This window comes from Trichomonas vaginalis, chromosome VI, assembly GCF_026262505.1.
Source record: "Trichomonas vaginalis G3 chromosome VI, whole genome shotgun sequence".
Classification (NCBI taxonomy): domain Eukaryota; phylum Parabasalia; order Trichomonadida; family Trichomonadidae; genus Trichomonas; species Trichomonas vaginalis.
Genome location: NC_067208.1, coordinates 13461697 through 13480314, shown reverse-complemented (window position 1 = coordinate 13480314; position 18618 = coordinate 13461697). Strand labels below are relative to the sequence as shown.

Below are 18618 nucleotides of genomic sequence, written 5' to 3'. Positions count from 1 at the left end.
GACTGTCACCTTTTCTGCGCTGTAAACTTTCTTCAACAATTTTTCATTGAAAAAAATGAGTGATATCTCGGACATGGTTTCTCGAGATCTTCGCTCATATTCAGTGGATCTTAGTGAGTTTAAAATTGGTGATAGTATTGGTGCAGGTGCTTTCGGAGAGGTTTTTTTGGCAACTCACATTAACACGCAAAAGAAGCGTGCGATTAAGAAATTATATACGAAAGAACTTAAAGGACAAGATTTGAAACTTTTTGTTCGTGAAGCGGAGATATTAGCTGTATGCAAAAACAAATTTTTATTGCCATTCTTTGGATGCACTCTAAAATATCCATTTTCGATAATCACAGAATACATACCATGCGGTACTCTATTCAATGCAATCAACCACAAAGAAGGTTCTCCAGATTTAAGCGCAACAAATAAATCAATCATCGCTTATGGCATAGCAAGAGGATTACAATACCTACACGAACACAATATAATACATAGAGATATTAAATCAAGAAATATTTTACTTCGCGACAACCTTTATCCAGTTATTTGCGATTTTGGACTTTCAAGACGCGTATATGAAATAGAACAGCCAAATCCAAATTCAACAATGACAAGAGATGTCGGAACACCACATTACATGTCACCCGAATTAATCTTTAACAGACCTTATACGAATAAAATCGATGTCTACGCATATGCCATCATTTTATGGGAAATGCTTAAAGAGACTACACCTTACAAAGGCATGTCCGATATCCAAATTGCTTACGCGGTCACTCAAAAGGACGAAAGACCAGAATTTCCTAAAATTATACAACCAGGTTTGAAATCTCTCATTTCTAGATGTTGGGATAAAGACCCTGATAAACGTCCGACATTCAAAGAGATCGTAAGGGAGTTTAAAGATGGCAAAGTTTATTATCATGGAACAGAACAAGATGAATTCAAGAATTTCATGCATCACAAGGACCATCCCTCTCGGCATTTGTCAACACCGCATAGTTCTGGTGGCAGAAGGCGCTCTGTCCCTAAGATTACCCCTCCATCTACTCCTCATCAGAGGAAATCAAAGTCAACGATATCATCGAAGAGCTCAGAATCAACGGATTGGGTATTAGTATTGAATCCGTCGGACCCTGAATTCATAAATAACTACTTTAAAGCGATCGAAACAATAAATGCGATTACAGCTAAGGAATTCTTCACAGTTATACAAGAAATCATCGCTGTTATTACAGATGTCAACGTACAGATCAGAATTATTCTACCAATGATAAGAGTTATCTCTAAAGATGTAAATCTACTCAAATCAATGATCGAATCCGGTCTTTATTTCTCACTTCCCTTGAAGAATAAAAATATAAGAGAGGGAACTTTGATGGTTTTCGTGATTTCTATGACCTTTTATCCTTCAATAATGAACCAAGACTTCTTGAACTTGCTCAGACCGTACATTTCGGAGAACTGCGACCATATAATACGCTTGCTGAACCTGTATTTCAAGCCAGGAGACCATTTGATCTATATGAAAGTTGTGGTCGATTTCATTCTCGAAAACTACAGGGAGTTCCTGAGATTTTCCGGCTTGAACTACCTCAGATTACTCAACTACGTGTTCTCCTCCAATGAAACAGCTCTCGCAAACAGATTTGGAGAATTTTCCGAAATTTTCCTCAAAACAATTTCAATTGGAACTGACGAAGAAGTTGTTGCTGAGAGTTACAAGTTCATTATCAACTATTTTGACTCAAAAATCGTAATCAAACCTGAAATTATCGAAAAACACCTTTTGAACGAGGCCCTTGTTGATCTTGTTGCTGCCTATTTAATTAGGAAGCCGCAGATCGATATAACTGAAGGCATAGTTTACAAATTGATTCAAGTTTTTCCAAAATCAAAATTGGCTTTTTACGAATTACTTGATTTGTTCTGCGACAGCCCAGATAAAATTGGTTCCGCACTTCTCAAGCACTCAAGGACATGGATGCCCAACACAGAATCAACTTTTGATTACAGATTAGGAATTATTATCATGATTGTCTCAACGAAAAACCTCAGACCTAAGATTGCCAAGTCCTCATCATTCTGCAAACTTCTTTCGAGCATTCTTGATCATAATACTTCTGAATTTATCCCTACAATTACAAATATTTTAATTAAAATGTTTGATGAACCTAAATTGTACATCAAACTATCTGAAACAGACTTCTTTAAGAAGTATATACAGGTTGTATCAGCGTTCAAGCTTCCAGACCTCACAAAAGGAATGATTGGATTATTTGAAACGATATCTCGAAAAGTTTTCATTGAAGACTTTTTGTTATATGTTCCTAATCTTTTCGAAATGCTCAAGGACGAGTCAGAGTACACTTTCCCGGCTCTTTCGGCTCTAACTGTGATGAGTACAAATGAAAAGGTCAAAGAGCTCCTGAAGACCTATGATTTCAAGCACGTACTTCATAAATTGAAGCAAGTATCTAGTTACAAGAACTATGTCGCCTCGCTTCAACAATATTTATCATGATTTTTGTTTTGTTTTATTTTTATTATAAATTTTGACTGTTATTTGTTATGATTTGATCTTAATCATATTAGTTTTTCATTGTTGATATATTTATCCATAAAATTTTATTAAAATTTTATGAACGTTTTTTTTATAACCCAGAAGAATCTTGTAAACATCATCATAACTCCAAACAACTAAACATTAAATTAAGGATGTCAATTTGGAAGAAAAGTGAGAAAATTCCTAAAATGCTAAAAATGAATTTCCAAACGTACTTTTTTATCTCATTTTTTTGATTTTGAAAAAAATTTGGAGAGAAGAACTCTTCGTTTTTGAATTTTGTCACGATGGTTTGAAAGTATATTAGACACATGTATTGGTATTACTATTTTTGTATATTTTGAGAGAAAATCCCTAAAAAGTGAGAAAATCTAAGACGGTTTGAGAAAATATATAAACTATTGAAAATTTGAATTAAACTTCTAATTTGGAAAAAAGAAATTTGGAAAGAAGAAAATTCAAAAATCGAGATTTAGACTCAGTATCAAATGGAGAACAAAATGTTTCTTCATATGAAGGAAAAAATTTTCTTGAGAAGAAATAGAGTTTTTAAAATTTTATTGTATGTAATGAAATAAACAAATATTAAAATTATTTTTTGATAACAAGAAAATTCACAATAGAAAATATTTGAGAGAAAAAATTGAAAAATATTACTCTCCTTTATATTTCATGAGATTTTCAATTTATTCTCATAAAATTGACAATTTTATACGTTTAGATGAAAATAAGTGATTTTGCTTGAAATAGAAATTATTATTTGCTTACAGCTATCAAATAGATTTTTGCTATTTTGATTAAAATTTGTTAATCAAATTAATAATTTTTTTTCTAAATATCTTAAATATCTGGATCACTCACTGATACGATGAATTAAACGATAAAAATAATACAAACTCAACTAAGTTTCCTGTCTTTCAACCAAAAAATATTATGCAATTTAAATTAAATTGTTTATTCAAAGATAAAACAAAGATAAAGTAATTATAATTATCATATACTTTATGAATAACTCTCTAATTGGATAAGATTTTCGTAAAAATATTTTTATTAATATCGATAAGAATACGTTTACCTACTATCACCATATGTCGATAAACGAGAGTAGAGTGATTTTTATCATCGAAACTTTTTAAAAGCTGTAAGCAGGAAGTAATAATCTTGTTTTTTCTGAGTTAGTTGTAGAACTATTGATGTACGAGTTATCATTGTGATGTAGAAGGATGTCAATGTACTGACTGAAGGATATGAATTGAATTGAATTTCATTGAATTTCAATTTGATCAAAATTTGTTGAAATGATATGAATGTGTCAACTTCTGTATCATTCTCCTTCACTCCTTCCTTATTCTTTCGAGAACGAAGCTAGCTCAGCTTTCGCTGAGCGAATTGACACTTTTGATGCCCTAAACGTACATGCTCTCAAATTTATCGAAAAAAATTATACCACTTAAACTAGTATATTCTTATTTTAAATATGATATTATCCTTATATTTCACACTAAAATTCATTTAAATCAACGTTTAAAAAAGTTCGAATCCTGCGCGTCTCACTTTTTAAATTTTCCAAAAGGAAAATTATATTCTCCTAAAATGAAAACAATTTTCCGAATTGACATCCTTACATTAATCCATTCATTCGGAAATGATTTGTCTTTAGATATTTTTGGACTATATCATCCGCAAATATATTGTTTTCCGAATGTCTTTTGACTTGATTAGAGTAGAAAAGATGATTTATAATTGATATAATTCATTTTGATGACATTTCAATCAAAATCCGACAAAATTAAATGAATAAAAGCAAAATTTTAAGTATCTAAAGAAAGCCATATTCAAACTAACAATTTAGTGATAGTTTCATAAATTTTTATTAGATTTGAAATTTGTAAACTTTTGTAAACTAAAGTTCGTTACTCAATGACAACTACCTTCACCTACAACGCGGCGCCTAAGACAGTTACGAATGCTCAGTTGTACAGAGATGAAGATCAGCCCAGAACGTTCTGGCATATCTCTGTTGATCCGCGTGTTGCGAGAGGCTCAGTCTATTCACATCATAAACCACAAACCGATCAAGTTAAACCAATTAAATACAAACCAAAACCAATTCCACCACCAAAAGAACGCGAAGAAGATGTTCATCCCGAGGAAGAAGAGGTTTCTCAAATAAATCAAGAACCAATTCTTTCTGAGATTGAAAGACCTATTGAAGATGATGTAGCTACAGCCGCAGAAACATACATCGAAAGACCAGCTACTCCTCAAGAAGTTAAAGACGAACCTGGAATAGATGTCGAAACTCAAACAAATGCAGCAGAACTTTTCGATTTTGATACTGAAGTTAAACCAAGAACAATCATTTTAGTACAAAATATCCTCGACAGAGCTCTTAGAGAAGTCCAAGAGGAAGAAGAACTTAAAAATCTTCGCCAGCATCGTGATAATTATGAAGTTGGCCGCAATATTACTCTTGCTAATCTTCAAAAGCGTGAAGCAGCAACAAAAAGAACCCACGACGAATCAAAGCGTCGCGAGGAACAAAGAGAACGGCATTACCAAGAAAAGAACGAAAAGAACAAAGATATTTCTACACGCGGATTTGCAGAATCATACGCAGAAGAAATTGTTAAGAAAGTCTTCGATTCTCTTACTTATTATGATGAAGTTGAAGAAGAAGTTAGAACACAATTCTTACCATGGCTCTCAAGCGAAGTTGCACTTGCTATTACTCAGAAGGATTTCCTATTAGAACTTCAGGAATCAGCTCAGTCAAAAGCTTCAGAAATCGTCAAGGAAAAACAAACTCAGACAAGGAAAGAAAGGATCCAAAAGAAACAGGAGGATGCAAAGATGTCATACTTCTTGTTGAGAGAAACTCTCATCGAAGATCGTGCAGCCGTTAATATCCGCAATGCACTCCAGAAGGCAGCAGAACGCGAGGCGGCTAAAAAGAAGGAAGAAGAACCAAAAGAAGATGAAGAACATGTTAGCGAATCCGAATCAAATTAATTACTTAATGTTTTTTTCTTAGATAAAGTAAACTCTCATCATTATTGTTGATCTTAATTATATGATTTAGTTATTTTATATAATTTTCTTTCATTTTTAGAAAAAAATCATTATTGATTGAAAACCATTACCATCTAAATCATATTAATTGTATCACATTGAAGATGGTATTCATTCTTCTATGATACATGCCTATAAAAATTTAAATATTGTTAATTTCTTTTCCAAGCTTCTTTTTCATAATAATGAGGGCATTTTCGTCATAATCGCTATTATGCAAAATTATTTATAAAAGGAAATAGGTATAGTTTTCACTAAATCTGACCAGACCAAAATCGACTTTTTGAGAAACTCATATAATTAATTGTATGATTGACATCAAAAAGTCGAAGGTAGATCAATCTTTTAGAACGCAACTAATTAATAGAAATTTGTTAGATTGAGTGATCCGAATGATATTTGGAAAAATTCATATCCAAATTTAAATCTCGAATACAGATTTAATGAGCCTCAATTCATCAATCAAGATGGAAATGTATTAGAGGGGGGCACAAACTTGCCCAGTGAGGCGAAGTGAAAAGTGACAAGTTTACATGTCAGAAATGTAAAGCGTCAGATTTGAAACAAAAAATGGATTAATTTATTATTATATGATAGAAAGATTTGGTAAGTTACTATCAAATTTGTAAGTAAGGGGGAAAAAAAGTAAGAAAGAAAAAAATTTTTAAAAAATAAAAAGCCACTCGCTTCGCTCGCGGTTGACAAAAAGAACAAATTCGAAAAATAATTGTATGAAATTACGAAACTAAGCCACTCGCTTCGCTCGCGGCTTAAGAAAAGAACAGATTCGAAAAAAGATTGTATGAAATTACGAAACTAAGCCACTCGCTTCGCTCGCGGCTGACGAAAAGAACAGATTCGAAAAAAGATTGTACGAAACTAAGCCGCGAGCGAAGCGAGCGGCTTAAGTAAACAACATATTTCAGATTATCGATACTAAAAATTTTTTTATTTTATTACATTTTTTTGCATTTTTTTAAGGGCGCACACAAGAGGATCATGTAAACTTCAGAATTTAGAACCTTATTTTTAGGCATTATCTTGGCTACCTATTTACATAATAATTGTTTGAAGCTCATATTCCAACAAATTTTTAAATAAAAACATTAAAATGTTGAAAATGTTCATATATTTTAATAGGGTTTTGGCACTTTATTGAGGAATTACTACATACATAGTCGAACTGAACTTGATATTTTGAAATTTAAATTATTTATCAAAATTAAAATTTAACTTGAAATTTATAATTATTTAGTCATATTTTGCATAATTCTAAGTAGATTTTGTAAAAAATCAAGAAAGAAAAATTTTAACGTGATTTATTTTTTCTTTTTTATAATAATACATATTATTATATAATTAACATATTCATAATGTTTCACCCTTTCAAAAATATAATCCTCCTCCTCTCAAATAAACGTACATACGGGTGGCCTCTTTTTTCAAAAAATTAAAATTTGAAATTTTGGGCTCAAATATTAGAGATTTTTTCAACCTTCAACGATATATGTTGTCTATATCAGACCTCCTTTCTTTTTGATACTTAACATTGTTCCTAAATCTTAGCCGTTAAGGCTGTTCTGAAAATATTTTTTTTTTCGAAAAAATTCGAAAAAAATTCTTAAAATTCAAAAATTCCTTAATTCCTGAGGATTTTGGAAAAAAGTTTTTACATGAACATGTGTATATTATATGAAGTATATTGATAAGGTAAAAATCAAATTTTATTGCATATTCATCGAGAAAATAAACTAACGAATCCCTCAAAATTGAGAGGGTAATCCTCCTCCTCTCAAATAAACGTACATACGGGTGCACCCTTAAGAAGCTAAATTCTGAAGTTTACATGATCCTCTCGTGTGCACCCTTAAAAAATGCAAAAAAATTGAATACTTTACTGGCTGGGCAAATTTGTCGCCGCCCCAATGTATTAGTTTATGAAAACAATTTTCAAAATTTTGTGTTTTTTGGGGCAATATCAGTTAGCAGTGCTAATTTATTAATTTGTGATTGCAAATTTTATAATTTTTTTGAAGTTCAAGATTATCATGCTATTAGGCAAGATAATGGCAGATGCGTTCAAGATAAAATATGTGCATATGATATAATTGGAGAAGAAAATGGCGTTTATTGTAGCATTACAGCTAAATCTGGCCAAAATTATTTCCTTGATTCTTCAATTTCCAATTGCAACGCCCTAGATGATTTCTCATTTTGCTTATTATATGGAGATATTCTAGTAAGCTATGTAAATGATACATTTAACTTTGGAGAAATGAACACAGCATACGGACTTTATTTCACAAGCACTGTCAGAGTAAATAATTCCAATTTTTATAATAATACTGCATATGAAGAAAGTCTTTTGTACCATTATCAGTCAACTTGCAAAATTTCTAAAATAAATTTGATTAAAAATATTCAAAATGGAAATTGGGGGTTAATTTCAGGAACAACGTCAGCAAACATTGATATATCTGACAGTTATATCCGAGATAATGCATGCAATTATATATTTTGTGCTGTTGATAGTAATTGTTATGTCAATGTTCACTACTCTAACACCCAAAATAACACAATGAAAAAGGGTGAGAAAAATAGTGCAAATGTTAGAATAGATAATGCAAATAGTATTTCGTCAGTAAAGTTCGGGAAAACAATTAAGTACTGCAACTTTAACATTAATCAAATTGTCTGCAATACCATTCGATATTCTTATTCAAACATATATCGGATATTGCTTTCGAATTTGTTCCTTGCAATTATAGTATGATTAAAAGAAGATTAATTTCCGCAAATGAGAATACTTTACAATTTTAAAAATAAAATATAAATAAGAATATACCAATATAGCACTCACATTTGGCATGCAAATTTAGAGATAACACATGAGTTTTAATAGACATTTTGACTTTTACATTTTTAAATAAAATGCAAAAGTGTAAAATGTATTAATCAATGTCAACTATTCGACTGAAAAGAAGATGTTGACGTGTGTTTCGTTTGAAATGGTTCTCTTTGAGATGTGATTCAAAGACATTTTCGAACAAGAATGTTGTAGAAATGATGTTACTCACTTCGTTGGTTGCATCAATAACATACATGTAAAGCGTGTGTCTTCCTGTCTTTGTTGGGACTGGGACTGAAACGATACTGCTTATCGATATCAGTCTTCCGTCATCATAATGGATATTTGCTGTGTAGTTCAGTGTCTCGTTCTTCCTGTTGTCGAGGTAACTGACAAACTTGACATTGCCTGGTCCATCACGATCTGATAACTTGGTGATGATCGAGATGGAAGTTGCTTTTCTGTATAAAATTGGACATGTTGTGATTTCTAAGACTGGAGCATTATAATCAAAGATGAATTGATATTTATATGCTTGTGACAACATTTCTTCGTTGTCTAATGCATAAAAGAATATTATGTGATTTCCATATATTCTGAGAGATAGATAAAAGTGACAGATTTTGTAGTATTGATAGAAATTCGTGAGTTTGAGTGATCCAGATAATATTTGGAAAAGCTCATATTCAAGTTTAAATCTCGAGTATCGATTTAATAAACCTCAATTTATCAATCAAGATGGAAATGTATTAGTTTACGATAATATTTTCCAAAGTTTTGTGTTTTTTGGGGCTGTATTAATTAGTAATGCAAATTTATTAATTTATGATAAGGATGTCAATTTGGAAGAAAAGTGAGAAAATTCCTAAAATGCTAAAAATGAATTTTCCAAACGTACTTTTTTATCTCATTTTTTTGATTTTGAAAAAAATTTGGAGAGAAGAACTCTTCGTTTTTGAATTTTATCACGATGGTTTTAAAGTATATTAGACACATGTATTGGTATTACTATTTTTGTATATTTTGAGAGAAAATCCCTAAAAAGTGAGAAAATCTAAGACGGTTTGAGAAAATATATAAACTATTGAAAATTTGAATTAAACTTCTAATTTGGAAAAAAGAAATTTGGAAAGAAGAAAATTCAAAAATCGAGATTTAGACTCAGTATCAAATGGAGAACAAAATGTTTCTTCATATGAAGGAAAAAATTTTCTTGAGAAGAAATAGAGTTTTTAAAATTTTATTGTATGTAATGAAATAAACAAATATTAAAATTATTTTTTGATAACAAGAAAATTCACAATAGAAAATATTTGAGAGAAAAAAATTGAAAAATATTACTCTCCTTTATATTTCATGAGATTTTCAATTTATTCTCATAAAATTGACAATTTTATACGTTTAGATGAAAATAATTGATTTTGCTTGAAATAAAAATTATTGTTTGTTTACAGCTATCAAATAGATTTTTGCTATTTTGATTAAAATTTGTTAATCAAATTAATAAATTTTTTCTAAATATCTTAAATATCTGGATCACTCACTGATACGATGAATTAAACGATAAAAATAATACAAACTCAACTAAGTTTCCTGTCTTTCAACCAAAAAATATTATGCAATTTAAATTAAATTGTTTATTCAAAGATAAAACAAAGATAAAGTAATTATAATTATCATATACTTTATGAATAACTCTCTAATTGGATAAGATTTTCGTAAAAATATTTTTATTAATATCGATAAGAATATGTTTACCTACTATCACCATATGTCGATAAACGAGAGTAGAGTGATTTTTATCATCGAAACTTTTTAAAAGCTGTAAGCAGGAAGTAATAATCTTGTTTTTTTCTGAGTTAGTTGTAGAACTATTGATGCCCGAGTTATCATTGTGATGCAGAAGGATATCAATGTACTGACTGAAGGATATGAATTGAATTGAATTTTATTGAATTTCAATTTGATCAAAATTTGTTGAAATGATATGAATGTGTCAACTTCTGTATCATTCTCCTTCACTCCTTCCTTATTCTTTCGAGAACGAAGCTAGCTCAGCTTTCGCTGAGCGAATTGACACTTTTGATGCCCTAAACGTACATGCTCTCGAATTTATCGAAAAAAATTATACCACTTAAACTAGTATATTCTTATTTTAAATATGATATTATCCTTATATTTCACACTAAAATTCATTTAAATCAACTTTTAAAAAAGTTCGAATCCTGCGCGTCTCACTTTTTAAATTTTCGAAAAGGAAAATTATATTCTCCTAAAATGAAAACAATTTTCCAAATTGACTTTGTAATAAACAGAAATTCATCAAAAGTGACAGCTCTCAATTTTTTGACATTTGTAAATTCTAAATTGAATGAGAAAAATGAAATAATACTAAGCATAATACAATATTCTAGATATAATTATAATTAGGAAAAAGTTAGTTTTGAGAGTACTTTTCATAGGAGAGGTAGGGCAACGATAGAAAATTTTTGGAAAAAAAGTTCGGAGATCTTAAACGTATCATATTCCCTGCATGGTTTGGTATCTTCCGCCATGCGTTGTGCCAAACATATTGACACTTTCCAATAATTAATTTATGGTATGAGTCACAGAGTTAGATTATAAAAAGAAAGTAAATAATTGCAATTAGAAATCATATATGTCGGAAATCAAATGTTGATGAGCAGAAACCTTTTACTCATCATAAAAGAGATAAATCACTAAAGATTTGTATACATTAAAATTTGATATTTGGTGCTCGAAAACTGTCTGATGGGACTCCTCCAAAATGAACCAATCTATCGCTGAGGACCAAATTAGATGATGTGGATGGTGTATTCTCTAATTCTAACTTAGGAAGAATGGGAACAAAACGAATGACGACAACAACATGTCAAACATAGATTAAATATCTATGAATCAATAAAGTATACGTGCATTGAAGGTGATAACGATCACTTGAGGCTTATAACTCTTTGACTAAATTATGCAATAATTAAATATAATCATTTTTATATTTTTATACTGATAGTAATTAATATACTATCCTGCTTAATAAATGGTATGATCAAATTTGTTTGAAAATTTAATTATGTATATGAAACTATGTCTTCTATATAAAAATCAAAATTTTCGGACGAACCTAGATTGAACCTTTATGAAAATCTATCATTTTTGTTAATTGAGTTAATATGAATCTTTTACATATGTATATATAGCATTGATAGCTTATATAATCATGGTTTATTCCATATTAACATATTTTTTCAGTTAAATTTGTTAATAATATCATGTAACAAATTAATTCAAGATTAGAATGTCTACAAAATGCTAACAAATAAGAACAAAATACGATTTCTCGACTTAAATTTTAATATGGAGTAGTTTTTCGTTTAAATCTAATTAAAAATGAATAAAAACTTATCTTGTACTATTTTCATTCAAAGATTTTAATAATGTAAATCATGCATTTTCATAATTCAGTACAGTTCTTTTTAGAATTAAAGTTGATGAGGATGATATTTGTGATTTAAAATAATTTGTTAATGTTCACCTTTTATTCATCACCTTGTGGTATGCCCTAAAGCAATAGCATTATCAATTCTGCTGAATTGATCAACTCAAAATTCCAAAAAAAATTCAAAATTTCAAAAATGAAATTAAACAATTTGAATTTTCACATGAAAAAATCAATTTCGAAAAAAATTTGGAAAATCAAAGTATTTGATAATTAGTCAAATAATCAATTTACATCGTTTTTACTCATAAAAAACAACTAATTTTTGATTTTGATATCATATTTGATAAATACTCATTCCAGAGTTGACGTAATGTATTAATTATTGTTAGAGATATTGCTTTCGCAGCAAAATTCTTATTTCATGAAAGAAAAAAAAAATGATTTTATTCCAACAAAAACAAGTAAACAGATGAATGGAAACGTACTATATTTTCATAAATGTAGTAATCAGCGTGTCAGCTTTTGTTTATCATGTTCGAGTCAAAATGTATTAACTTGTAATAAGAAATATTCGAAGATTATATGAAGTATTGAGCATTCTTTGTAGAAATATTTGTAATTCATTACTAACATATATAATAAAGTTGTTTTTTTTTCCTTATTGCAATAATTTTGTCTGATTTTAATAACTTTTCATGTATACGAGTTGTGTGAATATGCATCATAATATGCGTAAATATACTTATTTGCGACGAATAATGTGGTTGCATAATGGAGGTGCTAAATTTTGATTTTTAATATGGGGCTTTGGTATGTATAATCATGTTCTTATCTCAACGTAGGAGTATTGGTGCAATATGATTAAAATTTACGAGGTTGATCTTAAATTGAATAATTCTGGAGTATAAATCACAATGCAGCTAATTCTATGTTAAAGATAGATACAGATTGTAGTAATCAATTAGGGAGTACAAATTCATTCTTTCATTTCTGTCGTATTGAGCAGAAAGGAAGAGATCATAACCCTAGGAAAAAAAGCCCAAATTTGTCACTTTTCATAGTACGTTAAACTCAATTCGCTCGGCGAATGCCGAGCACACGTACTCATCATTCAACATAATATTCTCATTCTTTGGTTATTATAGTGCCAGACAACACAAGATTTCAAAGAATTACTTGAGTTTTCAATTAATCTTAATCCGATTTTAGATTTATCGAGAACTCCATCATCACAATCACATACTTCAGTGCGGTAACTACAATTATCCATATACAGAAGGAAGTTCTTTTCGAACAACTCATTTGGAGTCTGTTTTGGAAAGAACTTCTTTCTGTCCGACTTAATTTCATAGTTCCTGATCAACCAAAAGACAGAAACCACACACTATCTACTTAGGAAAGGAGTTCTTTCTAAATCTTCCTTAAATTGAGATTTTACGAGAGATAACCCTTCTATTGCACTTAAAAATGAACATTTTGATATCTTTAGTATCACACATGGTCATATATAGTATTTCATCTACATGAATACATTCATCTTTCGAAGTCTCTCATTAAATGGGAGGCTTCGAAAGATGAATCGTTTTATTCATACAACTTTAAATCTCGAACACATTTAGAGAGTGAGTATATCATTTTATTCTTGTTTTGAGTTTATTCTGATTCAAAATTGCAGTGAAAACAGAAGTTCACACATCATATCTGAATGTGAGCTCATCTATACTTATACGATCTCAATACCTCCACTCTAAGCATAAGAGGTGAAGTTATATAAAAATTATCAGATGCGTTGAAGTCTCAAAAGTATTGCCTGAATGCTTGTTTCATATTTGTCCAAGTAGTTTCAATGAATAAATGTATTGTTTTTTATAATTTCGATTTATTTTTAGAAAATATTCAATATAAACCTTTATTGTGTTATTTACATCTCATAAATTCTCTGTCTAAATCATATAAAAGCGCGTTTTACCCCTATGAATCAAGAAATTCATTCAATATTCATGGTATATTTATTAAATTTATACGATTTACTAATAATCAATATTATATCCTCATAAATAGCAATATATTTTGGTAATCTATGATAATCATATACAATATTTGAAATCAAATTTTCATTAGTTTAGGTTCCTTGTTAATAGTAAACCATTATATTTATTACTAATAATAAAATCTATGTGTCGTATTGAAATTCAATAAAATTACTTATTCGGTCCAAAAAAACAAATTAGATAAAATTTTTCTTTTTTATGTAATTTTTGTTTTTCATTTTTCTCAAGATCCTAAGTTATGTTCGAACTTTTGACATCATATCCTATCATGCTAGGCTATATATTATAGCATATCCAAAAGGCAAGGAAATCTATCAGAGAAGCCTTTTTGACCTATCGTTGCCCTACCTCTTTCATAGGCATATAGAATGAAATCTTCTGAAAAATAATATCACATAAACTCATAATATTTTCTAATATATAACTATTTTATATAAAAATCAAATTCAATGATCTTAAAAGCGAAGGATAAACCTCAAAATTTACGAATATAATGAGTGGGAATATAATGCTTATCTATCATAAAACCATATGAAATATCAATTTTTGCTTTACGCCTAATTTTTGACGACAATTAGCAAAAAATGTTAAATGTTAACACTCAGTCCATTTGAATATGAAAAATAAAATTGACTTTGATTAAATGTTTTTATTTATCATGCAATTCTTCTTGCGACCAAAGATTTGAATAAAAGTTCAAAAAATAAGATAGCTTAAAAAATAATATACGGTAGTGTTTACTAATAGATGAATAGTATATAAATTCTATTAAAATGGATTTGATCCAAAAAAATATATAAAATTTGATCATAAATAAAATCGTTTTAAATTACTTCTTCATTTAAATTATAACAATTATTTTTGATTTTTATTTATCATCCACATTCAAATTTGAATCTTATCACAAAAGAAGGACCACTTTTATGACTACTGCCAAATCTATAAGCAGAGAATGGCTATTTGAAGCTAAAAGAAGAATAGAAGAAGGTGAATCTTACAAAAGTGTGGGAAAGGAAGTTGAATTGGAAAATGGTAAAATTAAATTGAATGTTGCCGAAAATACAATAAGAAAAGCATTTCAACTTCAAGAAATCAAATTACCAAAAGTTAGTCGCGGCAGAAAACCAAATCCACCAACATTTGAGCAAAAACAATTAATTAATTCTTGTGTTTCACAATATAAAGGAGGAATTTCAAAAACTTATTTATTGATTAAAAGGTTTCAAAATATTGCTCAAAATCCCGATTGTGAGAAAGAAAAAGAAGAAATTGCAAAAGAATTTGAAAATATAGAAGATTTGACAAAAGATCAAATTTTTGACAATTTACAAAAAATAAAGCATCATCAAGTGGAAAAATTTATGATGGAATCAGGTTTATCTTCAAAAAGAGATTACAAACCAGCAGATCCAGTTAGTATGGCTTAGTTGGGTACTGTGGCACTGCGAGCCTCCTTACCCAATACTTGTGAATTTGACACTTTACAAAACCGTTAACGTATATTTTACAACACAAACGACAACACTAACCTAACCTTAAATATTTACAAAGCCGCCAACCACTTCACTAACGAACTCACTAATGAAAAAATAAACGTTCTCATAAATTTTCTTCTATATCTTCATCGTCAGTGTTAACCCTATTGTAGTCATACTTGAAGCCATAAACTTTCTCTAACTTCTTAACGTACAATTTACATAACTTACCTTCGTCATCGTATGGTTTAATGATATAACTATTTCTATCTTTATACACAGTCAATGAAAAGTCAACTGGTCTAGGATGAAGTGTAAAGAACATGTTATACTCAGGAAGGAAGAATAAATGTTTAAATGTATGTTTGTTATACTGTGGAATTCGAATGAGTTGCTTTTGTTCTGTCATTTACATCCAAATAAAAATTTTCAGTAAAAATAAAATAAACTTAAAAATTAATGATATCACCACCCTCACACGTATGAAAACATAGCACAAAAATAAATTTAGGTGAAGTGGTGAGATCTCACCTGTTTTTTCACCTCTTTTTTCACCCTGTTGAATTCATTGCTTTATAACTCTCTTCCTTTCTCCAACTCTTCTAACTTCTTCCTAAGTTTAGCAATGTTGTCCTCATGAAGTTTAATCTTTCTCAAAATTCCTTCTCTATCTAATGGTTGCTTTATCTTTCTAAACTGAACTCTACCATCCTTCATAGTATGAATGTAAAAACCTTCTGGAATAGTTCCTGATTTAATGTATTCTACCAAAAACTTTTGTTTCATTGCTTCAGTGACTTTATTTGTCATTTCAATCAAATAAAAATTTTAATATTAAATAAAAATAACGTTATTTTTTCAGTAAGGAAACGCAGGAGTTTTACGATTTATTTGAGGAGTAGGTTCTGGTTTAAATGTTGGAGTCGGTTTAGGAGTTGACTTTTGAACAGGAGTTTGTACTTCCATAGGTTCAGGAGTCATTGAAGGTTTTGCTTGTGAAGGTGTCGGAGTTTGTTTAATTTCAGCTACTTCAGTATTATTTACAACATTTGCTTTGTTTCTTTTCAACATCATAACTGCTCCTGCTGTAGCTAGCAAACCTAGTGGGAGACCATATTTTATATAAGGACTTGACCAAATGCTATTTTTGACAGGAGCTGGTGGAACACCTAACCTTGGTGAGACTGCTCTTTGCCATTGTGCAGCTCGTAAGAAATATTCAATAGGTGCTCCATAATCGTTTGGTAAAGTTTGTTTCATAGATGGTGAAGGTTCACGAGAGCTTGATGAAGAACTCATTTATAAGCTTTAAAAATAAACGTTCATCCTTTATTCCTCACTGCCGTCCGTAGCTAAGTTATAGTCATCTAATCTTATTATGGGGATGCCATAGCACGCACCTGAATGGCAAAGCAACAATCCCTCATAAATCCAATAAGTGGCTTTGGTACATTTTCAGTTGCTAGTTCAATAGGTCCTTTAACAGACAATTTGTATGTTATTGGAGCAGTAGATGTTTGACCTTGCTGGAAGCAAAAGTCCACTTCTGTTGGAAAACCACATAAGAAATGTGTGTTGTCATAGCTATCCCATTTATGTTCCACACTACCATCATCCACCAATGACCTCATAACATCTTCATTAAATCCTATCATATCATTGTTTGTATTGCAAGCGTTCGCAACCATTTCATAAAATACAGGTCCATATGATTTTTCAGGTTCTGCAGGCATATTTCCATAAGCTCCCATGGAAAGCTGAAGATATTTAAACTTAGGGTTCTCAAAATTAACATAATAGTTGTCTTTCTTTCTAAATAGTGCCCAAATACTTTTAACATTAATAGGCGTATAAGCTGCTGTAAATGTTGCACTTGAACTATCTGTATTCTTTGAGAATGAACCGTCCATAGGAATCCAATCCATAACTTTAACAGGAAAACATAAAGCCTCGTTTGTATAATGTTCTACAAGTTCTGTATAAATGTTAGGGTCTAAAGAGAATGACTTTGGATGAATGAAACATTCATTAAAATCCATCTTTGTTCGAAATAGTTGCTGGTTTACAGTTGTAATAGTAACTGTTCCACTAGCTTCTACTGCCTTCGTTATCATAGTGAATGGTTCATTCCATGGAACAAATTTATTTGTCGGTGGATTTGAATCTGAAGCAAATGCAACTTTAAGAGTTGGATTGAAAGCAATGATATCATTTACAGATATAGATGTGCATTGTAAGGCGTCGCTACTGAACTTTACTTTAAGCTGAATGTTTCCTGCAAAAGCTGGAATAAATCGAATAGCTTCTAATGGAAGGAATCTTCTAACAGGAATTCTTAAACGAAGCTTAAAATCAAATGATTTTCCTGCTGTAATTGGACCACTAACAATTTGTCCTGTTCTGCATGTTCCCGAATGACTCCATACATCTTCATGTCGAGTCTTTGAGAAAACATCTACTTTCTTTATTTGTTCGGTAGTTTGTGAGTTTGAAGTTATATATGCTTCTTCTCTTGCGTTGTCTTGAGAATATACGATACGACCATTTGCAAGGATTTGATATCCAGCAACTGCATAGAAAGCGTCATCGAAACCAATCCAAAATCCTGGTGGGTTTGTTTTATTGGAACCTGAACCAATTTCTTTATCTACAATAAATTGACCTTCCATTTTATACGTAATGAATGTATTGTAAAGGTCCAACATATTTTCACCAGGAGGTGAGAGATTGAATGTTACCCATGTGTTATCTTTAGCAGTTCCAGGTTGTGATGGAATCTTTGCGTCAGAATATTTTCTATTAGTGTCACCAATTTGAACTGCATTGTCTATGATATCGAAATATGAGCGAATCTGATGAATATGCTCTGCTGGAGTAAATTCGTTTAACTGTTCGTTCTGCATGTATTTACTTCGGATAAAAATATCTATTTACTTCATTATTCTCACTCTTCTTCTTGGCATTCGTGGTGGAAGTTGTTTCTTGACATTTTCAATGAACTGTACATTCTCTTTTGTCTCAACTTCTTTCACTGGCGGGTCAGGATTCTTTGACTCGGTTTGTTTTCAATGAAATTCACGAACTTTGCAATAAGCTCTTGGTTCGTTATTGAAAGTACATCTGGCTTCTTTTCTTCTGTTCTATTGACTTTT

The 18618-nt window shown here is 30.3% G+C and overlaps 6 protein-coding genes and 1 pseudogene across 7 annotated transcripts, besides 6 other annotated features; 3 read left to right on the top strand and 4 right to left on the bottom strand.

The window, feature by feature from the left end:
• Positions 1 to 20: 20 nt before the first annotated feature.
• Positions 21 to 2552, top strand: TVAGG3_0859190 (protein kinase protein; the record flags this gene model as incomplete). The annotated part of the gene is made up of 1 exon (XM_001308739.1): positions 56 to 2518. One exon carries the CDS (start codon positions 56 to 58, stop codon positions 2516 to 2518), a length of 2463 nt encoding a protein of 820 aa, XP_001308740.1.
• Positions 2553 to 4471: 1919 nt separating this feature from the next.
• Positions 4472 to 5743, top strand: TVAGG3_0859180 (radial spoke protein 3 family; the record flags this gene model as incomplete). Its single annotated transcript, XM_001308738.1, has 1 exon — positions 4481 to 5572. One exon carries the CDS (start codon positions 4481 to 4483, stop codon positions 5570 to 5572), a length of 1092 nt encoding a protein of 363 aa, XP_001308739.1.
• A 370-nt stretch (positions 5744 to 6113) lies between these two features.
• Positions 6114 to 6136: a mobile genetic element.
• A 172-nt stretch (positions 6137 to 6308) lies between these two features.
• Positions 6309 to 6474: a mobile genetic element.
• Positions 6475 to 7452: 978 nt separating this feature from the next.
• Positions 7453 to 7556: a mobile genetic element.
• A 1027-nt stretch (positions 7557 to 8583) lies between these two features.
• TVAGG3_0859140 (uncharacterized protein) lies at positions 8584 to 9069 on the bottom strand (the record flags this gene model as incomplete). Its single annotated transcript, XM_001308737.2, has 1 exon — positions 8584 to 9027. One exon carries the CDS (start codon positions 9025 to 9027, stop codon positions 8584 to 8586), a length of 444 nt encoding a protein of 147 aa, XP_001308738.1.
• Positions 9070 to 10785: 1716 nt separating this feature from the next.
• Positions 10786 to 10822: a mobile genetic element.
• A 2178-nt stretch (positions 10823 to 13000) lies between these two features.
• Positions 13001 to 13048: a mobile genetic element.
• Positions 13049 to 14914: 1866 nt separating this feature from the next.
• Positions 14915 to 15418, top strand: TVAGG3_0859110 (uncharacterized protein; the record flags this gene model as incomplete). The annotated part of the gene is made up of 1 exon (XM_051249643.1): positions 14915 to 15418. One exon carries the CDS (start codon positions 14915 to 14917, stop codon positions 15416 to 15418), a length of 504 nt encoding a protein of 167 aa, XP_051085118.1.
• Positions 15419 to 18618: part of a mobile genetic element that runs on past the window's edge.
• On the bottom strand, positions 16040 to 16276 carry TVAGG3_0859100 (uncharacterized protein; the record flags this gene model as incomplete). Its single annotated transcript, XM_001308736.1, has 1 exon — positions 16040 to 16276. The coding sequence occupies one exon, from the start codon at positions 16274 to 16276 to the stop codon at positions 16040 to 16042; it is 237 nt and encodes a 78-aa protein (XP_001308737.1).
• Positions 16325 to 16765, bottom strand: TVAGG3_0859090 (repellent protein 1 family; the record flags this gene model as incomplete). The annotated part of the gene is made up of 1 exon (XM_001308735.1): positions 16325 to 16765. The coding sequence occupies one exon, from the start codon at positions 16763 to 16765 to the stop codon at positions 16325 to 16327; it is 441 nt and encodes a 146-aa protein (XP_001308736.1).
• TVAGG3_0859080 lies at positions 16796 to 18369 on the bottom strand (annotated as a pseudogene). The gene has a single exon. A coding segment is annotated over exon 1 (1574 nt).